At 47.7% G+C, this 18493-nt stretch overlaps 1 protein-coding gene across 1 annotated transcript in view; it reads right to left on the bottom strand.

The window, feature by feature from the left end:
* The window catches only part of LOC141167401 (extracellular calcium-sensing receptor-like), a 129840-nt gene extending 112367 nt beyond the window's left edge, over nucleotides 1–17473 (bottom strand). The window contains exons 1-2 of the mRNA XM_073654808.1: nucleotides 17434–17473; nucleotides 17075–17199 (exon numbers count right to left, since the gene is read on the bottom strand). Of these exons, the coding sequence (XP_073510909.1) occupies nucleotides 17075–17199; nucleotides 17434–17473 (165 nt within the window). The remainder of the gene's footprint in view (nucleotides 1–17074; nucleotides 17200–17433) is intronic.
* Nucleotides 17474–18493: the final 1020 nt, after the last annotated feature.

Below are 18493 nucleotides of genomic sequence, written 5' to 3'. Positions count from 1 at the left end.
CAGGACCACCAGCTGTTTAGCTTCTGAGGTCGAGTACACCTAACAGGCTCCCACGGCCATCTTAAACTGGTCATGCACGGACTCACTGGTGCATTCTTCTGTCAAATCCTCAGGTACATCTATGAGGCATTTGTACCGAGCCGTTTCGGTCTCACCAGTGGTCTCCAAACGATCATTTGTTAACACTCTCTTAGCTTTCCTAAGGTCCACCTTCTCATGGTCTAAGGGAGTGAGTGTCACTTGTTTGCCTTTTCCCTTCTCCCAGGAGGCCTCGTTCACTGAGTGATACTCTATCAGGCGACTTTTGAGCCCGGAAACTTCTTCCTCTAGTTCCGCCACTCTCCTCTCAGCGGCCCATCTCTGAAGCTCTTCCTGCTTCAACTGCTCTTTTAACAGTAGAGATCTCTCAGACCTCTCTGTCTCCAATGCGCCCACTCGGCTCTCAATAGCCAGTCTCTCAAGCTTCTCTTGCGTCCACTGGGCTTGTAGCAACTCCTTGAGCTCCTTGATCTCGGCTCCTACATCCACCAAATCATCCGAGCTCACACCACTCAAGGAGGTATCTGCTTCATACCTCCCATCTCCAGTTACCAACTCCTGGCCCTGGTCTGTGGCTTCTCCAATAGACTCCATCTTTTCCCGCTCAGCTTACATCTTGCTGAGCCTTTCCTTAAGGCACGTCTCTGTCCTCTGGAGATTATCACAGGACACCTGTAGCTCCTTCACCTGAGCTTCCAGACCTAGGGTCTTTCTACGGAGATCATCATTCTCCTCACGGGTCTCCTGCAGAGTGGTCTCAACCACTTGGCGCATGTGCTCTGCATATGCCTTATCCTCTAGTTTTCCTTTACCCCTGAGGAGATCCTCATAGGTAGAGATGAGCGTTGTTCTACTCGAACTGTTCGCCAATCTCAAATTCGAGCTGTTTTGGGCGGTGTTCGAGCCGGTCGGCGAACACGAACAATTTGAGAAAAATTCGGCTGTTCGAGGTTATGTTCGATAACTGTTCGTGCACCAAAATCATAACTGGATTTTTTCTCAGTAATGATGAAAATTAGTGTTAATACGCAGTTTGAGTGTACAGCGGGGCGGGGGGAGGGGCAGGGGATGGATCTCTGCAGGAACAATGAAGATCTCCATTTTTTTTTCTCGTTCCCGCATTTGCAGTGGGGAGGTGCAATCTGTCAGCCTATCAGCAGCGCACACACGGAGCGAAGTGCTTTTTTTCACACAAGCAAGGGCATGTGTGATTGGCAGTGTATGACACATGTCCTTGCCCTATAAGACCAAGCCATTTTCCCCGTCGCCACCATTTTCTCACTGCTGCAGCTGCGTGTTAGACGGCACCGCTGTTGCTGTGTGCGCTATACCTTGTTAATTTCAAGCCAATTTTCGCACAAATATACAGATAGCTTGGGAGTAGGGAATAGTTGTGATTGCAGTCCTTTTAAGGACTAGGTTACAGCATTTCTTACGACTTTTATCAGGCAGGTCTGTGCTCTTAAATAGATAGATTGTGGGAGTAAAGACTAATTGTAATTGGAGTCCTTTTCAGGACTAGGTTACATCAGTTCCTATCAGTTTTTGCCAGGCAGGTCTGTGCCAGTGCTGTGCAAGTTTTTTTCACAGCATTTGGCTGAATCTAGCAAAGCTAATCCTTTTTGGCCTATTGCAGAGTGTGTTAGTCAGTGGAGTAGCCTATCTGTGTTGCAAGATATACCACCTGTGTAGAGAATACCAATTTTTTTACTGCACCTAGTGAAGTAAAATCTTTTGGGCATAGCATCATTCTATTAGTCCATCTATACTGACCTCCATCAGGTTGCAAACTGAATATAATTTTTTTCTGCATCTAGCTCTGAAAAAATATTTGGGCTTCTAGCAGTGTGTGGGACTTGGTCTATTAGTCCATCTATACTGACCTCCATCAGGTTGCAAATTAAAAATAATTTTTTTCTTCATTTAGCTCTGAAAAAATATTTGGGCTTCTAGCAGTGTGTGGGACTTGTTCTATTAGTCCTTCTATACTGACCTCCAGCAGGTTGCAAATTGAATATAATTTTTTTCTGCATCTAGCTCTGAAAAAATATTTGGGCTTCTAGCAGTGTGTGGGACTTGGTCTATTAGTCCATCTATACTGACCTCCATCAGGTTGCAAATTAAAAATAATTTTTTTCTGCATCTAGCTCTGAAAAAATATTTGGGCTTCTAGCAGTGTGTGGGACTTGGTCTATTAGTCCATCTATACTGACCTCCATCAGGTTGCAAATTGAATAAAAAAAATTTCTGCATCTAGCTCTGAAAAAATATTTGGGCTTCTAGCGGTGTGTGGGACTTGGTCTATTAGTCCATCTATACTGACCTCCATCAGGTTGCAAATTAAAAATAATTTTTTTCTGCATCTAGCTCTGAAAAAATATTTGGGCTTCTAGCAGTGTGTGGGACTTGGTCTATTAGTCCATCTATACTGACCTCCATCAGGTTGCAAATTAAAAATAATTTTTTTCTTCATTTAGCTCTGAAAAAATATTTGGGCTTCTAGCAGTGTGTGGGACTTGTTCTATTAGTCCTTCTATACTGACGTCCAGCAGGTTGCAAATTGAATATAATTTTTTTCTGCATCTAGCTCTGAAAAAATATTTGGGCTTCTAGCGGTGTGTGGGACTTGGTCTATTAGTCCATCTATACTGACCTCCATCAGGTTGCAAATTAAAAATAATTTTTTTCTGCATCTAGCTCTGAAAAAATATTTGGGCTTCTAGCAGTGTGTGGGACTTGGTCTATTAGTCCATCTATACTGACCTCCATCAGGTTGCAAATTAAAAATAATTTTTTTCTGCATCTAGCTCTGAAAAAATATTTGGGCTTCTAGCAGTGTGTGGGACTTGGTCTATTAGTCCATCTATACTGACCTCCATCAGGTTGCAAATTAAAAATAATTTTTTTCTTCATTTAGCTCTGAAAAAATATTTGGGCTTCTAGCAGTGTGTGGGACTTGTTCTATTAGTCCTTCTATACTGACCTCCAGCAGGTTGCAAATTGAATATAATTTTTTTCTGCATCTAGCTCTGAAAAAATATTTGGGCTTCTAGCGGTGTGTGGGACTTGGTCTATTAGTCCATCTATACTGACCTCCATCAGGTTGCAAATTAAAAATATTTTTTTTCTGCATCTAGCTCTGAAAAAATATTTGGGCTTCTAGCGGTGTGTGGGACTTGGTCTATTAGTCCATCTATACTGACCTCCATCAGGTTGCAAATTAAAAATAATTTTTTTCTGCATCTAGCTCTGAAAAAATATTTGGGCTTCTAGCAGTATGTGGGACTTGGTCTATTAGTCCATCTATACTGACCTCCATCAGGTTGCAAATTGAATAAAAAAAATTTCTGCATCTAGCTCTGAAAAAATATTTGGGCTTCTAGCGGTGTGTGGGACTTGGTCTATTAGTCCATCTATACTGACCTCCATCAGGTTGCAAATTAAAAATAATTTTTTTCTGCATCTAACCCAGCCAATAGTTTTGGCCTAATACCACAGTTTGGCCACTCAGCTCTGCTCGGTTACCATCCATTGTTTTTTTGTGCAAACAACTCCAGAGTTGTGAATTAGTTAACCACCAAAATGAGTGGAAAAAGGCCTGCTGCTGGTGGAAAGGGGAATAGGCGTGTTGGGAAGGGGAAAAAAGGTTGTGTCCGTGGGGTAGGTGCAGAAAAAAGACCATCTTCCAGCCAAACTAAAATGTCTACTTCTTTTAGCGGACAATGTGATAAGATCCCTTTCTTACGGCCACGCCAATCGCTACAAATTCCAGATGAGGCACAAAAACAGCAGGTGCTTCAACGGATATCAAGTGCTCCTTTAAGTGGGCTCTCCTCCACATCAACTTCAACAACACAAATACTCCAGTCCTCAAAGGTGTCACCCAAATCGCACTTGCTTCCTCACAGCTCCCAAATCTCCAGCTGCCCGTCTGAGTATGAGGTAGAACAGATGGTTGAGTCTGCAGAGCTGTTTACTCATACTATAGCCTGGGAATCAGAGGTCGACTCCAGCGCTTCTGTGAATCCAGACGAGGAAATGATCTGCACTGATGCCCAGAATCTTTATGAGTCGGATCCAGGACCAGACGCAGAAGGTTCTGACCATAATGTAGACCCTCATTCCCAAACTGTAACTCCTGTTGGTGGAGACAATGAGGAAGACGATGATAAGACTCAAATACCTGATTGGAGCGACAACTTTAGTTTTTTGTCAGGGCAGGAACAGGTTGGCTCTGAGGACGACGGGTGTGATAACGCACAGGGTGATGATGATGAGGTCGGAGATCCCACTTACTGTCAACCCACAGTCAGCCAAGAGATGAGGTCAGCAGAGGAGGTGGAGGAAGATGCTAGTGACGACGAGGTCAGGTTGCGCCTTCCTGGACAGAGACGTAGTACTGGAAGCACGTCAACAACTGCATCCTCGAACACAACTCTGCCTCTCACCACAAGTCGTGGTGGCTCTTCAGGTCGCATGGGTGCTAAGCCTTGCATAGCCTGGGCATTTTTTCAGATCGATAAAGATGACCCAACTCGTGTTATCTGTAACATTTGTCAGCAATAGCTAAGTAGAGGCCAAAAAATACATAGTTTGAGTACTTCATGCATGAACCGGCACATGGACATGAAGCATAAGTTGCAGATGGAAGCTCAGTGTGCTACAATGCGGTCTAGCCGGCCGGGCCAACCACCGTCTGCCATATGTTGTGCATCCGCGGCCTCTTCATCCTCTGTGACTGGGGGGACAGCAGTCACACCTGTTTTGGGGCGCAGACCTGTCACCTCATTACCCGCAACAGCCAGCGTGATTGGCAGGTCATCATTTTCTTTGGAGGTGGTAACACCAGCTGGTCTTGAGCGCTGTCCGACATCGATAGCACCACCTTTGGATCAAGGCAACCTAACATGTCCGCCTGCATCTTCCTCACAGACCGGCAGTTTGCCGGGGACACCCTTATCAACCCCGTCTAAGCACAATAGCCAGCCCTCGGTCCCTCAGATGTGGACAAGTAAAAGACCATTTCCTCCTAGCCATGAGAAAGCTAAGAGGTTGAATTTCACCATCTGCAAGCTCTTGGCTACAGAAATGCTGCCTTTCGGCCTGGTGGACACAGAGGATTTTCGAGACCTTATGTCCGTCGCAGTGCCCCAGTACCAGATGCCCAGTCGGCACTACTTCTCAAAGAAAGGTGTGCCTGCGCTCCACCAGCATGTCGCACACAACATCACCGCTTCTTTGAGAAACTCTGTGTGTGACAGGGTGCATTTCACCACAGACACTTGGACGAGTAGGCATGGACAGGGGCGTTACATGTCGCTGACTGGGCACTGGGTAACTATGGTGACAGCAGGACAAGGGGCTGCTGTCCAAGTCTTGCCGTCCCCACGAGTTGTGCGTCAATCCTCTTTATGTCATTTTTCCTCCACTGCTTCTGCCTCCTCAACCTCCTCTCGGTCTTCCACCTGCACCCAAAGCCTGTCTGGTCATGCCACAAGCTTTCTAACTGCGCAGAAGGGATCCTGCACACCTCCTTACTATGCTGGCAGTAGGGCTCAACGTCATCAGGCGGTTTTTACATTGAAATGTCTGGGAAATGTGAGTCACACAGCTGAGGAGTTGTGGTCAGCTCTGGAGAACCAATTTCATGAATGGTTGTCTCCACTGGACCTGAAACCAGGGAAGGCCGTGTGCGACAATGCTGCAAACCTGGGTGCGGCCCTTAGCCGGGGCAATGTCACACACGTGCCTTGTATGGCTCACGTGTTGAACCTGGTTGTCCAGCAATTTTTAGCCCACTATCCCAGACTAGATGGCCTTCTGCAGAGGGCACGGTCGCTGTGTGCTCACTTCCGCCGTTCGCATCCCGCAGCTCAGCGACTTACATCTCTACAGAAGTCGTTGGGCCTGCCACTTCACCGGCTAAAATGCGATGTGCCTACCCGGTGGAATTCAACTCTGCACATGTTGCAGCGACTGTGGCAGCACCGACAAGCCCTGGTGCAATACGTTCTGACGTATAGCCTGGGCCAACGAGATTCAGAGGTGGGGCAAATCACGCTGGAGGAGTGGTCTCAGATCAGGGACCTATGCACCCTTCTGCACAGTTTTGAAATGGCGATGAAGATGTTTAGTGCTGACGATGCCATTATCAGCATGACTATTCCGGTGATTTACATGCTGGAGCACATGTTAAACAGAATTCGGAGTCAGGTGGTGGCACAAGAGGAGGTGGAGGAAGTAGAGGAGGAGGAGTTGTATGCGGAAGGGCTAACATCTGCAAGGTCCAGACGGTCGGCAGCACCAAGGCGGCAGGAATGTGAGGGTGGGGGAGATGGTTTTACCAGGGCGCATGGTAGCAGCCAAACTAGTGAGGAAGGTGCAGGAGCCCAGGAAGAAGTGGAGGACGAACTGATGGAAGACTCATCAGATGAGGGAGACCTTGATCACATTTCTGTTGTGCGAGGTTGGGGGGAGAGGACAGAGGAAGGAAGCATGATTGTTACCTCGCCACCAACACAACAGGGACTTGGTGCTCCTGGATGCGCAACACACATGAGTGCCTTCTTGCTGCACTACCTGCAACATGACCCTCGAATTGTGAGAATTTGAAATAATCCTGACTACTGGGTTGCCACACTGTTAGATCCCCGGTACAAAAGTAAATTTGCAGAAATTATTCCTGCCATAGAAAGGGATGCACGCATGCAGGAGTATCAGCAGAGACTGTTGCAGAATCTTACATGTGCTTTTCCACAAAATACCAGTGGTGCACGTAGTGAATCTCACAGTTCCAACTTGCCAACCGTGGGACCGTCAAGTGTTCAGCACTCAAACCGTAACAAAACCACAGTATCTGGTGGTAACATCAATTTTGCGGAATCATTTCACCACTTTTTTAGCCCATCCTTTGCAAGGCCACAGGAGACAAGAAGTCTGACACATAGTCAACGCCTAGAGACGATGGTACAGGAGTATCTCCAAGTAAACATTGAAGCCACGACTGTGTCACTGGACCCTTGCTCTTTTTGGGCTGCCAATCTGGATAAATGGCCGGAGCTAGCCACTTACGCCTTGGAGATCTTGTCATGCCCCGCAGCCAGCGTTCTGTCTGAACGTGTGTTCAGCGCTGCTGGTGGTGTGCTGACAGATAAGCGCACGCGGCTCTCCACTGATAATGTAGACAGACTCACGTTCATAAAGATGAACAAATCATGGATCCGAAACGACTTTTCTACCCCTGTTCATCCTGGGGAGAGTAAAAGCTTGATGATTGTTTAAAATCACCCTACCAACCGTTTTAAGCTTTCAAATTACTAATCATGTTTATCTGTATCTTGACTGGAAAATAATTTGGGCTTTGTAGCAGTGTGCAGCACTGATCCTATTAGGCCATCTATAATAAGCTCCACCAGATTTAAAATTAAAAATAATTTTTAGCTGCATCTAGCCCGGAAAATAATTTTGGGGCTCCGAGATGCGCAAGACACATAAGTGCCTTCTTGCTGCACTACCTGCAGCATGACCCTCATATTGTCAGAATTCGAAGTAATCATGACTACTGGGTTGCCACACTCTTAGATCCCCCAAACTTTTCGATCAACCTTTTCATTTTAATAAAGACCAAAAAAATGGTCATTTTTGAAATTATAAGCATTAGCAGGTTGTTAGAAACTGAAATCAAACAGTTTTCAACTCAAAACTTTATTGTAGGTGATGTTACATTTTCACATAGGACCCCTTGTTCGAAAGGAGCTTCTGAACTCTCTCGTCCATTGAATTTGTCAGGTTTTGGATGGTTTCTGCTTCAATTGTTTTGCATGAGGACAGAATACCCTCCCAGAGCTGTTGCTTAGATGTGAACTGCCTCCCGCCATCATAGACACTCCTTTTAATGATGCTCCAAAGGTTCTGAATGGGGTAGAGGTCAGGGGAGCATGGGGGTCACACCATAAGTTTGTCCCCTTTTATGCCCATATCAGCCAGAGATGCAGATGTTTTATGTGCAGCATGAGATGGTGCATTATCATGCAGAAAAATGATCTTGCTGTGAAATACACGGTTCTTCTTCTTGAACCATGGCAGGAAGTGCTGTTTGAGAAAATCCACATACATTATGGAGTTCATCTTTAGCGCCTTCAGGGATCCTAAAGGGGCCGACAATCTCTCTCCCCATGATTCCAGCCCAAAACATTACTCCACCTCCTCCTTGTTGGCGCTGTAGCCGTGTTTGCGTGGGGTGTCCATCAACCAGCCATCCTCCACTCCATCCATCTGGACCATCGAGCGCTGCACGGCACTCATCCGTGAACAAAACAGTTTTGAAATCAGTCTTCATGTAATGTTTGGCCCACTGGAGCCGTTTCTGCTTGTGTGAAGTGGATAGAGGAGGTCGACAGGATGGCGTATGCACAGCTGCAAACCTCTGAAGGACCCTGCATCTTGTTGTTCGGGGGACGTTGGAGGCACAAGCAGCTTCAAAAACTTGTCTGCTGCTATGACAAGGCTTTTTTGCCGCTGCTCTTTTAACCTGATGTAATTGCCTGTAGGAAAGAGTCCTCAATTTGCCCTTATCAGCACGCACACGTGTGTACTGTGAATCAGCTACATACTTCTTGATTGCCAAGACACTTCATCCTGATCATCGCACAATGTTGATTGTAGTCATGCCTTGACCTAAACACTCCACAATTTGTTGCTTCTCAGCAGCCGACACATCCTTTTTCTTTCCCATTTTGGCAGAAAATGTAGGCTGCTGAATAATGTGAGAGAGCCTTCTTAAGTAGTCTTGCCTTTCATTGGACACACCTTACAAACTAATTAGCACTGGTGTCTGCAATTGCTTACAGTGATATAAAGAGCCCTGACACACATCACCATCAATGAGTTTAACTGACAAACAAACAAATTCTTCCCTTATCACTCCTAAACACTTTTTGCATAATAATTTGGAACACAGTGTACATGTGCTTTTCCACAAAACACCAGTGGTTCACGTAGTGAATCTTACAGTTCTAACTTGCCAACCGTGGTCTGTATGGAGTTGTTCAATAAAGGGCCCAAAATTAAGATAACATAAATGGGAGAGGTCTCTATGAATAGGAATTCCTAAGTATTTGATACCCTGTGAGGGCCAGGCAAAGGGAAAGTTGGACTGGATGGAATCCTATATGGATTTGGGGAGGGAGACATCGAGGGCCTCAGACTTCGCTGCATTGATTTTAAAATTTGACCATGTAACAAAGTGATCTATTTCAGCCATAACAGCATGGATGGATATATGTGATTGAGTGATATATACTAGGACATCATCAGCAAATAGAGAGCACTTGTACTCGGTGCCTCCCACCTCAATCCACCTAATATTGGGGTTATGGCGAATTGATGAGAGCAGGTGCTCCGTCACTAGGATGTATAAGAGAGGGGACAGAGAACATCCCTGCCTTGTCCCATTGGTGATTGTGAAAGGTGATGAAAATGTTCTGACGCGCCCCCTGGGCCTTGGGACACCCGGAGCCGGACCCTTTTTGGTGGATGCTGGTGGTTGTAGTCTTCGTGGCGGCGATCCGGTTCCGTGGCTCAGGGCGGTCAAACCAGTGGCGGAACTATTTATGTGGTTTTGATGTTTAAATGTCCGACTACGCCACCCGTGGATTGCGGTCAGAGTGAACCGCCGCTACAGGGCAGACCGCTAAGGCTGGTGTTGTGGGTGCAGCAGAGCGTAGCATAACTCCCCACGGGAGGAGTATAGCCTCAGGGCAGTATATGCGGAGGATGGGGGTGATGGTGCAGGGCAGCAGCAGTAACGACACGGAGTCAGTGATGCAGTCCAGGGCCTTTAATCACAGTTCTTATTATCCAGACCACGTCTGCAGGTAACGGCTGCCCACGTCGTACTGTGCTCACCAGGTGAGGGGCTCAGACAACTCCCAGATAACTTTGGAGCGCTTCACAGGACTAGAGATGAGCGGTGTTCGACTAGAACTGTTCGCCAATCTCAAATTCGAGCTGTTTTGGGCGGTGTTCGAGTTGTTCGACGAACCCGAACGATTTGCAAAAAATTCGGCTGTTCGAGGTTATGTTCGATAACTGTTCGTGCACCAAAAGCGTGTCCTGCATGTCTGGCGCTATTTAGAGCACCAATCATGCAGGGATTGTCTGCCACTCACTGTAATGCCACAGCCATGGTGGTTGTGGCATTACAGTGATTGCCCAAATCGATGGGAACAGTGCCAACAGTGAAACATGAAAAGCCGGCAATTCAGCAGCGGCATACACCTGTACCCGACAATTTAGAACCGAAAGAATAGAGCTTCACACATAGATTAGATAGATAGAAACATGTCAGTCACATATATATGAAGTACAGTGACAGTGTTGGTTACTGTACTTGTCATTTAGTATTAAAATAAAGGATTTATTATTAAAAAAATTGGCGTGGGGTTCCCCTTAATTTTAGGCTCTAGCGGAGGTTAAGCAGACGGCTGGGGCAGATGTTTGAAGCCTGGGAAGGGGGTAATACCCACGGAGCTTCCCAGGCTACTAATATCAGCCCCCAGCTGAATACATAGCCTTTACTAGCTATTAAAATGGGGGACCCCCCCAAAAAAATGACGTGGGGTCCCCCCTAATTTAATAGCTAGCAAAGGCTAGGCAGACAGCTGGGGGCTGATATTAATAGCCCAGGAAGGGAGCCATGAATATTGGCCCCCTCCCAGGCTAGAAACACCAGCCGTCAGCCGCCCCAGAAATGGCGCATTCATAGGATGCGCCAATTCTGGCACTTAGCCTCGCTCTTCCACGCTGCCCTGGTGCGGTGGCAGGGGGTAATAGGGTTGGGGTTGATGTCAGCTTATAATGCCAGCTGACATCAAGCCCAGGTTAGTAATGGAGAGGCGTCTATAAGACACCCCCATTACTAACCCCATAGTCAAAGTTAAAAAAAACACAAACACCCAGAATAAAGTCCTTTAATTGAAATAAAGACACAATCCTTTATTGTTCTAAATTAAACCATACTTACCGTCACGCCCATTCCAGCTGAAGCCAACGATCTCCTGCAATAAAAGAAAAATAATAAAGCAACCTCATCCTTACCTTTCCATGGTTCCCACGACAGCTTCAGCTCTGCTACATCGAGATGACAGGCTGGACCGCAGCAGAACGCTGCCATCCAGCCTCTCATCCCGCAGACACTGAGAAGCGCAGGCTTGCTTGCGCTGCTCAGCGTCTCTCTGTGACGACATCCAGATGAGCCGAGTTCATGTCCAATGAACTCATCTCACCTCATGCACGTCACTGACAGCGTGGGAAAATTCTCAAGCTGAAGCGGTGAGTGCAGGAGAATTCTCCCACGCTGTCAGTGACGTGCATAAGGTGAGCTCATGTCCAATGAACTCAGCTCACCTCCTGCACGTCACTGACAGCGTGGGAGAATTCTCCTGCACTCAGCGCTTCAGTGTGAGAATTCTCCCACGCTGAAGCGCTGAGTGCAGGAGAATTTTCCCACGCTGTCAGTGACGTGCATGAGGTGAGCCGAGTTCATTGGACATTAACTCGGCTCATCTGGATGCCCTCACAGAGAGACACTGTGGAGCGCAAGCAAGCCTGCGCTTCTCATTGTCTGCGGGATGACAGGCTGGATGGCAGCGTTCTGCTGCGGTCCAGCCTGTCATCTCGATGTAGCAGAGCTGAAGCTGTCATGGGAACCATGGAAAGGTAAGGATGATGTTGCTTTATTATTTTTCTTTTATTTCAGGAGATCGTTGGCTTCAGCTGGAATGGGCGTGATGGTAAGTATGGTTTAATTTAGAACAATAAAGAATTGTGTGTTTATTTCAATTAAAGGACTTTTTTCTGGGTGTTGTGTTTTTTTTAAATACTTTACTAGAAATTCATGGTGGTCATGTCTAATATTGGCGTGACCCCATGAATTTCGGGCTTAGGGCCAGCTGATAATGCCAAGCTGGCCCTAACCCCTTTATTACCCAGTGAGCCACCGCATCAGGGCCCTGGATGAGTTGGGTACAGCGCCAGAAGATGGCGCTTCTATGAACGCGCCATTTTCCGGGGTGGCTGCGGACTGCAATTTGCAGCGGGGGTGGCCCAGAAAGCTTGGGCCTCCCTGCGCTGCGGATTCCAGCCCCCAGCTGCCTAGTTGTACCTGGCTGGACACAAAAACAGGGCGAAGCCCCACGTCAATTTTCTTTAAATTATTTCATGAAATAATTAAGAAAAAAAGGGCTTCCCTATATTGTTGTGTCCGGCCAGGTACAAATAGGCAGCTGGTGGTTGGGGGCAGCCCGTTCCTGCCTGCTGTACCTGGCTGGACACAAATATAGTGCGAAGCCCCACGTCAATTTTTTTTAAATTATTTCATGAATTTCCTGAAATAATTTAAAAAAATTGAAGTGGGGCTTCGCACTATATTTGTGACCAGCCAGGTACAGCAGGCAGGAACGGGCTGCCCCCATCCACCAGCTGCCTATTTGTACCTGGCCGGACACAACAATATAGGGAAGCCCTTTTTTTCTTAATTATTTCATGAATTTCATGAAATAATTAAAAAAAATTGAAGTGGGGCTTCGCACTATATTTGTGTCCAGCCAGGTACAGCAGGCAGGAACGGGCTGCCCCCAACCACCAGCTGCCTATTTGTACCTGGCCGGACACAACAATATAGGGAAGGCCTTTTTTTCTTAAATATTTCATGAATTTCATGAAATAATTAAAAAAAAAGTACGTGGGGCTTCGCCCTATTTTTGTGTCCAGCCAGGTACAACTAGGCAGCTGGGGGCTGGAATCTGCAGCGCAGGGAGGCCCAAGCTTTCTGGGCCCCCCCCCCGCTACAAATTGCAGTCCGCAGCCACCCCGGAAAATGGCGCGTTCATAGAAGCGCCATCTTCTGGCGCTGTACCCAACTCATCCAGGGCCCTGGTGCGGTGGCTCACTGGGTAATAAAGGGGTTAGGGCCAGCTTGGTATTATCAGCTGGCCCCAAGCCCAAAATTCATGGGGTCACGCCAGTATTAGACATGACCGCCATGAATTTCTAGTAAAGTATTTAAAAAAAACACAACACCCAGAATAAAGTCCTTTAATTGAAATAAAGACACAATTCTTTATTGTTCTAAATTAAACCATACTTACCATCACACCCATTCCAGCTGAAGCCAACGATCTCCTGCAATAAAAGAAAAATAATAAACCAACCTCATCCTTACCTTTCCATGGTTCCCACGACAGCTTAAGCTCTGCTACATCGAGATGACTGGCTGGACCGCAGCAGAACGCTGCCATCCAGTCTGTCATCCCGCAGACACTGAGAAGCGCAGGCATGCTTGCGCTCCTCACTGTCTCGTTGTGACGGCATCCAGATGAGCCGAGGTCATGTCCAATGAACTCGGCTCACCTCATGCACGTCACTGACAGCGTGGGAAAATTCTCACGCTGAAGTGCTGAGTGCAGGAGAATTCTCCCACGCTGTCAGTGATGTGCATGAGGTGAGCTCATGTCCAATGAACTCAGCTCACCTCCTGCACGTCACTGACAGCGTGGGAAAATTCTCCTGCAATCAGCGCTTCAGCGTGAGAATTTTCCCACGCTGTCAGTGACGTGCATGAGGTGAGCCGAGTTCATTGGACATGAACTCGGCTCATCTGGATGTCGTCACAGAGAGACGCTGAGCAGCGCAAGCAAGCCTGCGCTTCTCAGTGTCTGCGGGATGACAGGCTGGATGGCAGCGTTCTGCTGCGGTCCAGCCTGTCATCTCGATGTAGCAGAGCTGAAGCTGTCGTGGGAACCATGGAAAGGTAAGGATGAGGTTGCTTTATTATTTTTCTTTTATTGCAGGAGATCGTTGGCTTCAGCTGGAATGGGCGTGATGGTAAGTATGGTTTAATTTAGAACAATAAAGGATTGTGTCTTTATTTCAATTAAAGGACTTTATTCTGGGTGTTTGTGTTTTTTTTAACTTTTACTATGGGGTTAGTAATGGGGGTGTCTTATAGACGCCTCTCCATTACTAACCTGGGCTTGATGTCAGCTGGCATTATAAGCTGACATCAACCCCAACCCTATTACCCCCTGCCACCGCACCAGGGCAGCGTGGAAGAGCGAGGCTAAGTGCCAGAATTGGCGCATCCTATGAATGCGCCATTTCTGGGGCGGCTGACGGCTGGTGTTTCTAGCCTGGGAGGGGGCCAATATTCATGGCTCCCTTCCTGGGCTATTAATATCAGCCCCCAGCTGTCTGCCTAGCCTTTGCTAGCTATTAAATTAGGGGGGACCCCACGTCATTTTTTTGGGGGGGTCCCCCATTTTAATAGCTAGTAAAGGCTATGTATTCAGCTGGGGGCTGATATTAGTAGCCTGGGAAGCTCCGTGGGTATTACCCCCTTCCCAGGCTTCAAACATCTGCCCCAGCTGTCTGCTTAACCTCCGCTAGAGCCTAAAATTAAGGGGAACCCCACGCCAATTTTTTTAATAATAAATCCTTTATTTTAATACTAAATGACAAGTACAGTAACCAACACTATCACTGTACTTCATATATATGTGACTGACATGTTTCTATCTATCTAATCTATGTGTGATGCTCTATCTTTCTGTTCTAAATTGTCGGGTACCGCTGCTGAATTGCCGGCCGGCTTTTTTAAAGAGACAGTGCATGAAAACACTATTATTTTTTTAAATAAATCCTTTACACTAAATGACAAGTACAGTAAGCAACACTGTCACTGTGCTTCTTATATGTGTGACTGACATGTTTCTATCTATCTAATCTATGTGTGATGCTCTATTCCTTCTTGTCTAAATTGTCGGGTACCGGTGTATGCCGCTGCTGAATTTGCCGGCCGGCTTTTTTAAAGAGAGTGTCTTCTGAGCAGTTTGTCAGCTTTTGGACACCTTTGCAGGTGTTTTCTATGTGTTTCTATGTGTTTTTGTTTGCCTGCCATTGGTTTTAACGGTGTTCGACGGTGTTCTAAGGTGTTCGACGAACAGTTCGACGAACAGTTCCTCGAACATCCCAGTGTTCGACGAACCGAACCGAACCCGAACACTAGGGGGGTGGCTCAACACTACACAGGACCCCCTTTGTGTGTCCTTTGTCTGGCCTTTCTTACCAACACTTCTGTCCGGCTGCTTCGGGCCTCCTCTTGGTAAACTTGGCGCCAGTTTCCCTGACCCTATGTGGTGCCTTCCTAGCGGGTGGAGCAAGGGGCTGCGCCACATAAAATGTCAGAGCCTCCGGTTTCTAGCTGAGGGTCGTTTCCTGCCTCCACTAGTTCGGGGACCGGTCTCCCCCTTTGGCCTGACCCCTCCACGCAGGTGGATTCGGGCGTGCGGTGTCGACTCGCCCGTACGCACCCCTGGGATCCTTTCATTCCTCGTTCCTGGAGCCTTCTCCGCTCCTCTTCCTTCCTTCTCCCTCTTGCAGGCCTGGGCCTCTGTTACTAGGCCCGCCTCCGGAGCAGAGCTCATGCAGAGCCCCTGCTCCCTGCCACTTCTGCTCAGACTTCTCTGCACTGAACTAAGATGGTGCCCACCTTTTATACTCCCTTCTCAATGCACCCAGGAACTGCTTCCTCCCTGCTCCTGCACTGCAGGGTTCCCCTTCCTCAGTGTTCCCTCCCCCCACTTAAGCCAGGGACAGGGACTGTCGTGCCCATCTCAGGGGCATATTGGTCGCCCTGCCCCACGGCAATGTGGTGTAATGCATGCAGGTGTCGGGTCCTGATCCACACTCCATCCTTATCTGAGAGTGAGATATCACACCTCTGGGTGAGGTGCAATACGTCTGTAGCAACCGAGCCCTCGGTGCTACAGTTCCATTTATCTTCAGCCTAGGTGACGTATTGTGATACAGGGCTGTGATTTTGGCTATAAAAGGGTCCCCTAGACCCCTACCCCAAGCTTTTTAAGAGAATCATATATGGCGTGCCAGGAGACTCTATGGAATGCTTTCTCAGCATCCAACGAGAGTATCTACTTACAAATTTTTAACTGCATCTAGCCCAGGAAATACTTTGTGCCTAGTAGCAGTGTCTGCTAGTCAGCGGATTATCCCGGCTGTTAAGCAAGCTACACCACCTGTAGTTTGGACACTTAATTTTTTCAAAGGAAATGCTTCGGGACCACGGGATACTTAGTGAAGAGCATCAGGAGGCACCCCAAGGCATAGGGGCTGGGACTGGCACTAGGATGCCTTGCGGTGGACAGCCGAGCTCGATCCTTATAAAAGCTTTTTAACTGCAGCAGCTTTAGTGGACGCTACTGGAGCTGGAATTACGCGGCTGCTGGCATGAGACTTGCCCTCCAATAGATCCTTGTAAATGGATTTAAAGTGTATTCATTCAAATTAGAGGGACAATTTAAATTAAAAAGCTTAGAGCTGCCTCCACCACAGGGGGGCTCTCTCGACCCACCAGCGGACAGGCACCAGTATTGGGAGAGGGGGGCTGGCCGTCAGGGTTCACCGCGGCTCTGGCACAAACCCGGCGACACGGAGGTGGCACGGGCAGGAGCGGACTGGCCGTCTCGGCTTCTCACTTTTTGGATTTTAGAAGGGCATGACATGCCTATATCTGTGTCTGCCCCTCCTTTTACTCCTCTACCTCTTTTCTTTTCGCATGACTATATGTACTTGTCACTTTTCCATGTGTTAGTTGTGTCTTCTGAGCAGTTTGTCAGCTTTTGGACACCTTTGAAGGTGTTTTCTATGTGTTTCTATGTGTTTTTGTTTGCCTGCCATTGGTTTTAACGGTGTTCGAAGGTGTTCGACGAACAGTTCGACGAACAGTTCGGCGAACACACGGGTGTTCGACGAACCGAACCGAACTCGAACACTACGGGGGTGGCTCAACACTACTCATAGGCTCTTTTAATCTGTTGGAGTTTTTTACTGAGTGCACCACACTCCTTCTTGGAGTCACACAATTACTGGTTGAACTGTGCGTGCGCAGTCGTTCTAGTTCCTGATCACGTCCAGAAACTCCATCCTGCCGCGTCTCCTTCTCAAGTTTCAACTGCAAAACCTCCTCCTTGAGTTTGCGGAGGTCCTCCTTAATTTCCAGGAACATTTCCTTCCATTGATTAACTTCCTCGTTCATCTCCTCTTCTGTATCGGAGGTTGCTACTGGCAACGTCGCCTCCTCTTCTTCTAAAAGAGGATCCACACTTAAAACAATGGCACACACCATTACATTTTCTTTATTTTCACTTTTAGTCAAGACTACAGGAGCAACCTTTTTGTGGCCCCTGCGCCGTCTACCAGATGGGGACTTTCCCACCTCGTCTAGCCCCTCCTGACAGACCTCACCTTCTACTTCCATACTGTCACCGTCAGCTACGGGGTCAGTGTCACTCCCCCTGGTGTTGTGGACTAACAGGTCACCTCCCACCTTGACGTCAACCCCCTCCACTGGAGTCACCATGTTATCAACGGTGAAATTGTCATTTTTAGGGGGTACCAACCAACAACCAGTAACAATTTTCAGCTTTCTACCCTCCACACTCTTGTGAAAATCCGCCCCTTTTTTAGACTCCGCCCCCTTTTGGACACCCACACCTGTAGGGGGATTTTCACAAAAAAAAACAGCAATAGTCTTAGGACCGAGTTCACAACATCTCTTACCACCTCCCCGGGCACTCTGGGACAATACTGGCGCCCCTGGAGAGGCCATAGAATGGTCTACTGCCGCCATTCTATAAGGTGCCCACAGCTCCTGCGGTTCCTGCACCATGTCCTGTAAAAGTTTCTCAGATACCTGATGTGATTCCTGTCGCTGTTTCTCAAATGCCTGTTGCTGCGACTCCACAAGGCATTTTAATCGCTCAACAGCTTCAGACTCATTTGCTGCTCCTTTCACAGCCATCTTTATCAGCTCCTGCATATCTTCAGGACACTCTGTTATGCCAAAGAGCGCTTGCACACGGTCATCTAACCCCTTCTCCATTCCGTCTGGAGATACTGCACCATTCCTGGCCATCGCGGTACACACTAGACACTTTATACCGCTCTCCCCGAAAAAATTTTTGTGACCCTACGGAGCCACCGCAAAACCGGATTTGAGTGCGACGACAACCTTCGCAACCCCGCCGAGTTGCAGCCAGATGCTTTAACTTCGTGAGCCCCGCTGAGCCACAGCAAACCAGGTTTGAGTGCGACGCCAATCTTCGCAACCCCGCCGAGTTGCAGCCAGATGCTTTACCACACTCGTCAACCTGTGTCGTTGCCGCTAGCAACCGGACTGCAGTTGCCCCTAGCAACCAAACTGCAGTTGCCCCTAGCAACCAGACTGCAGTTGCCCCTAGCAACCAGACTGCAGTTGCCCGCACTCTCGAACTACATGTAAGGCAGTGCTAGTCATCATCCTGGGGGATGCTCGCTGCACCGGGTCAATCAATGCACACCAGCAATGTTTTTCCGGTTTTCTCAATGCTGCAGTTTATTA

Source organism: Phyllobates terribilis, unplaced genomic scaffold (genome assembly GCF_046119375.1).
Source record: "Phyllobates terribilis strain yellow unplaced genomic scaffold, ASM4611937v1 Scaffold_11__3_contigs__length_659146591, whole genome shotgun sequence".
In the NCBI taxonomy this organism is placed as follows: domain Eukaryota; kingdom Metazoa; phylum Chordata; class Amphibia; order Anura; family Dendrobatidae; genus Phyllobates; species Phyllobates terribilis.
Note: the sequence above shows the minus strand (reverse complement) of the source record. Positions and strands in the feature narration are given on the sequence as shown.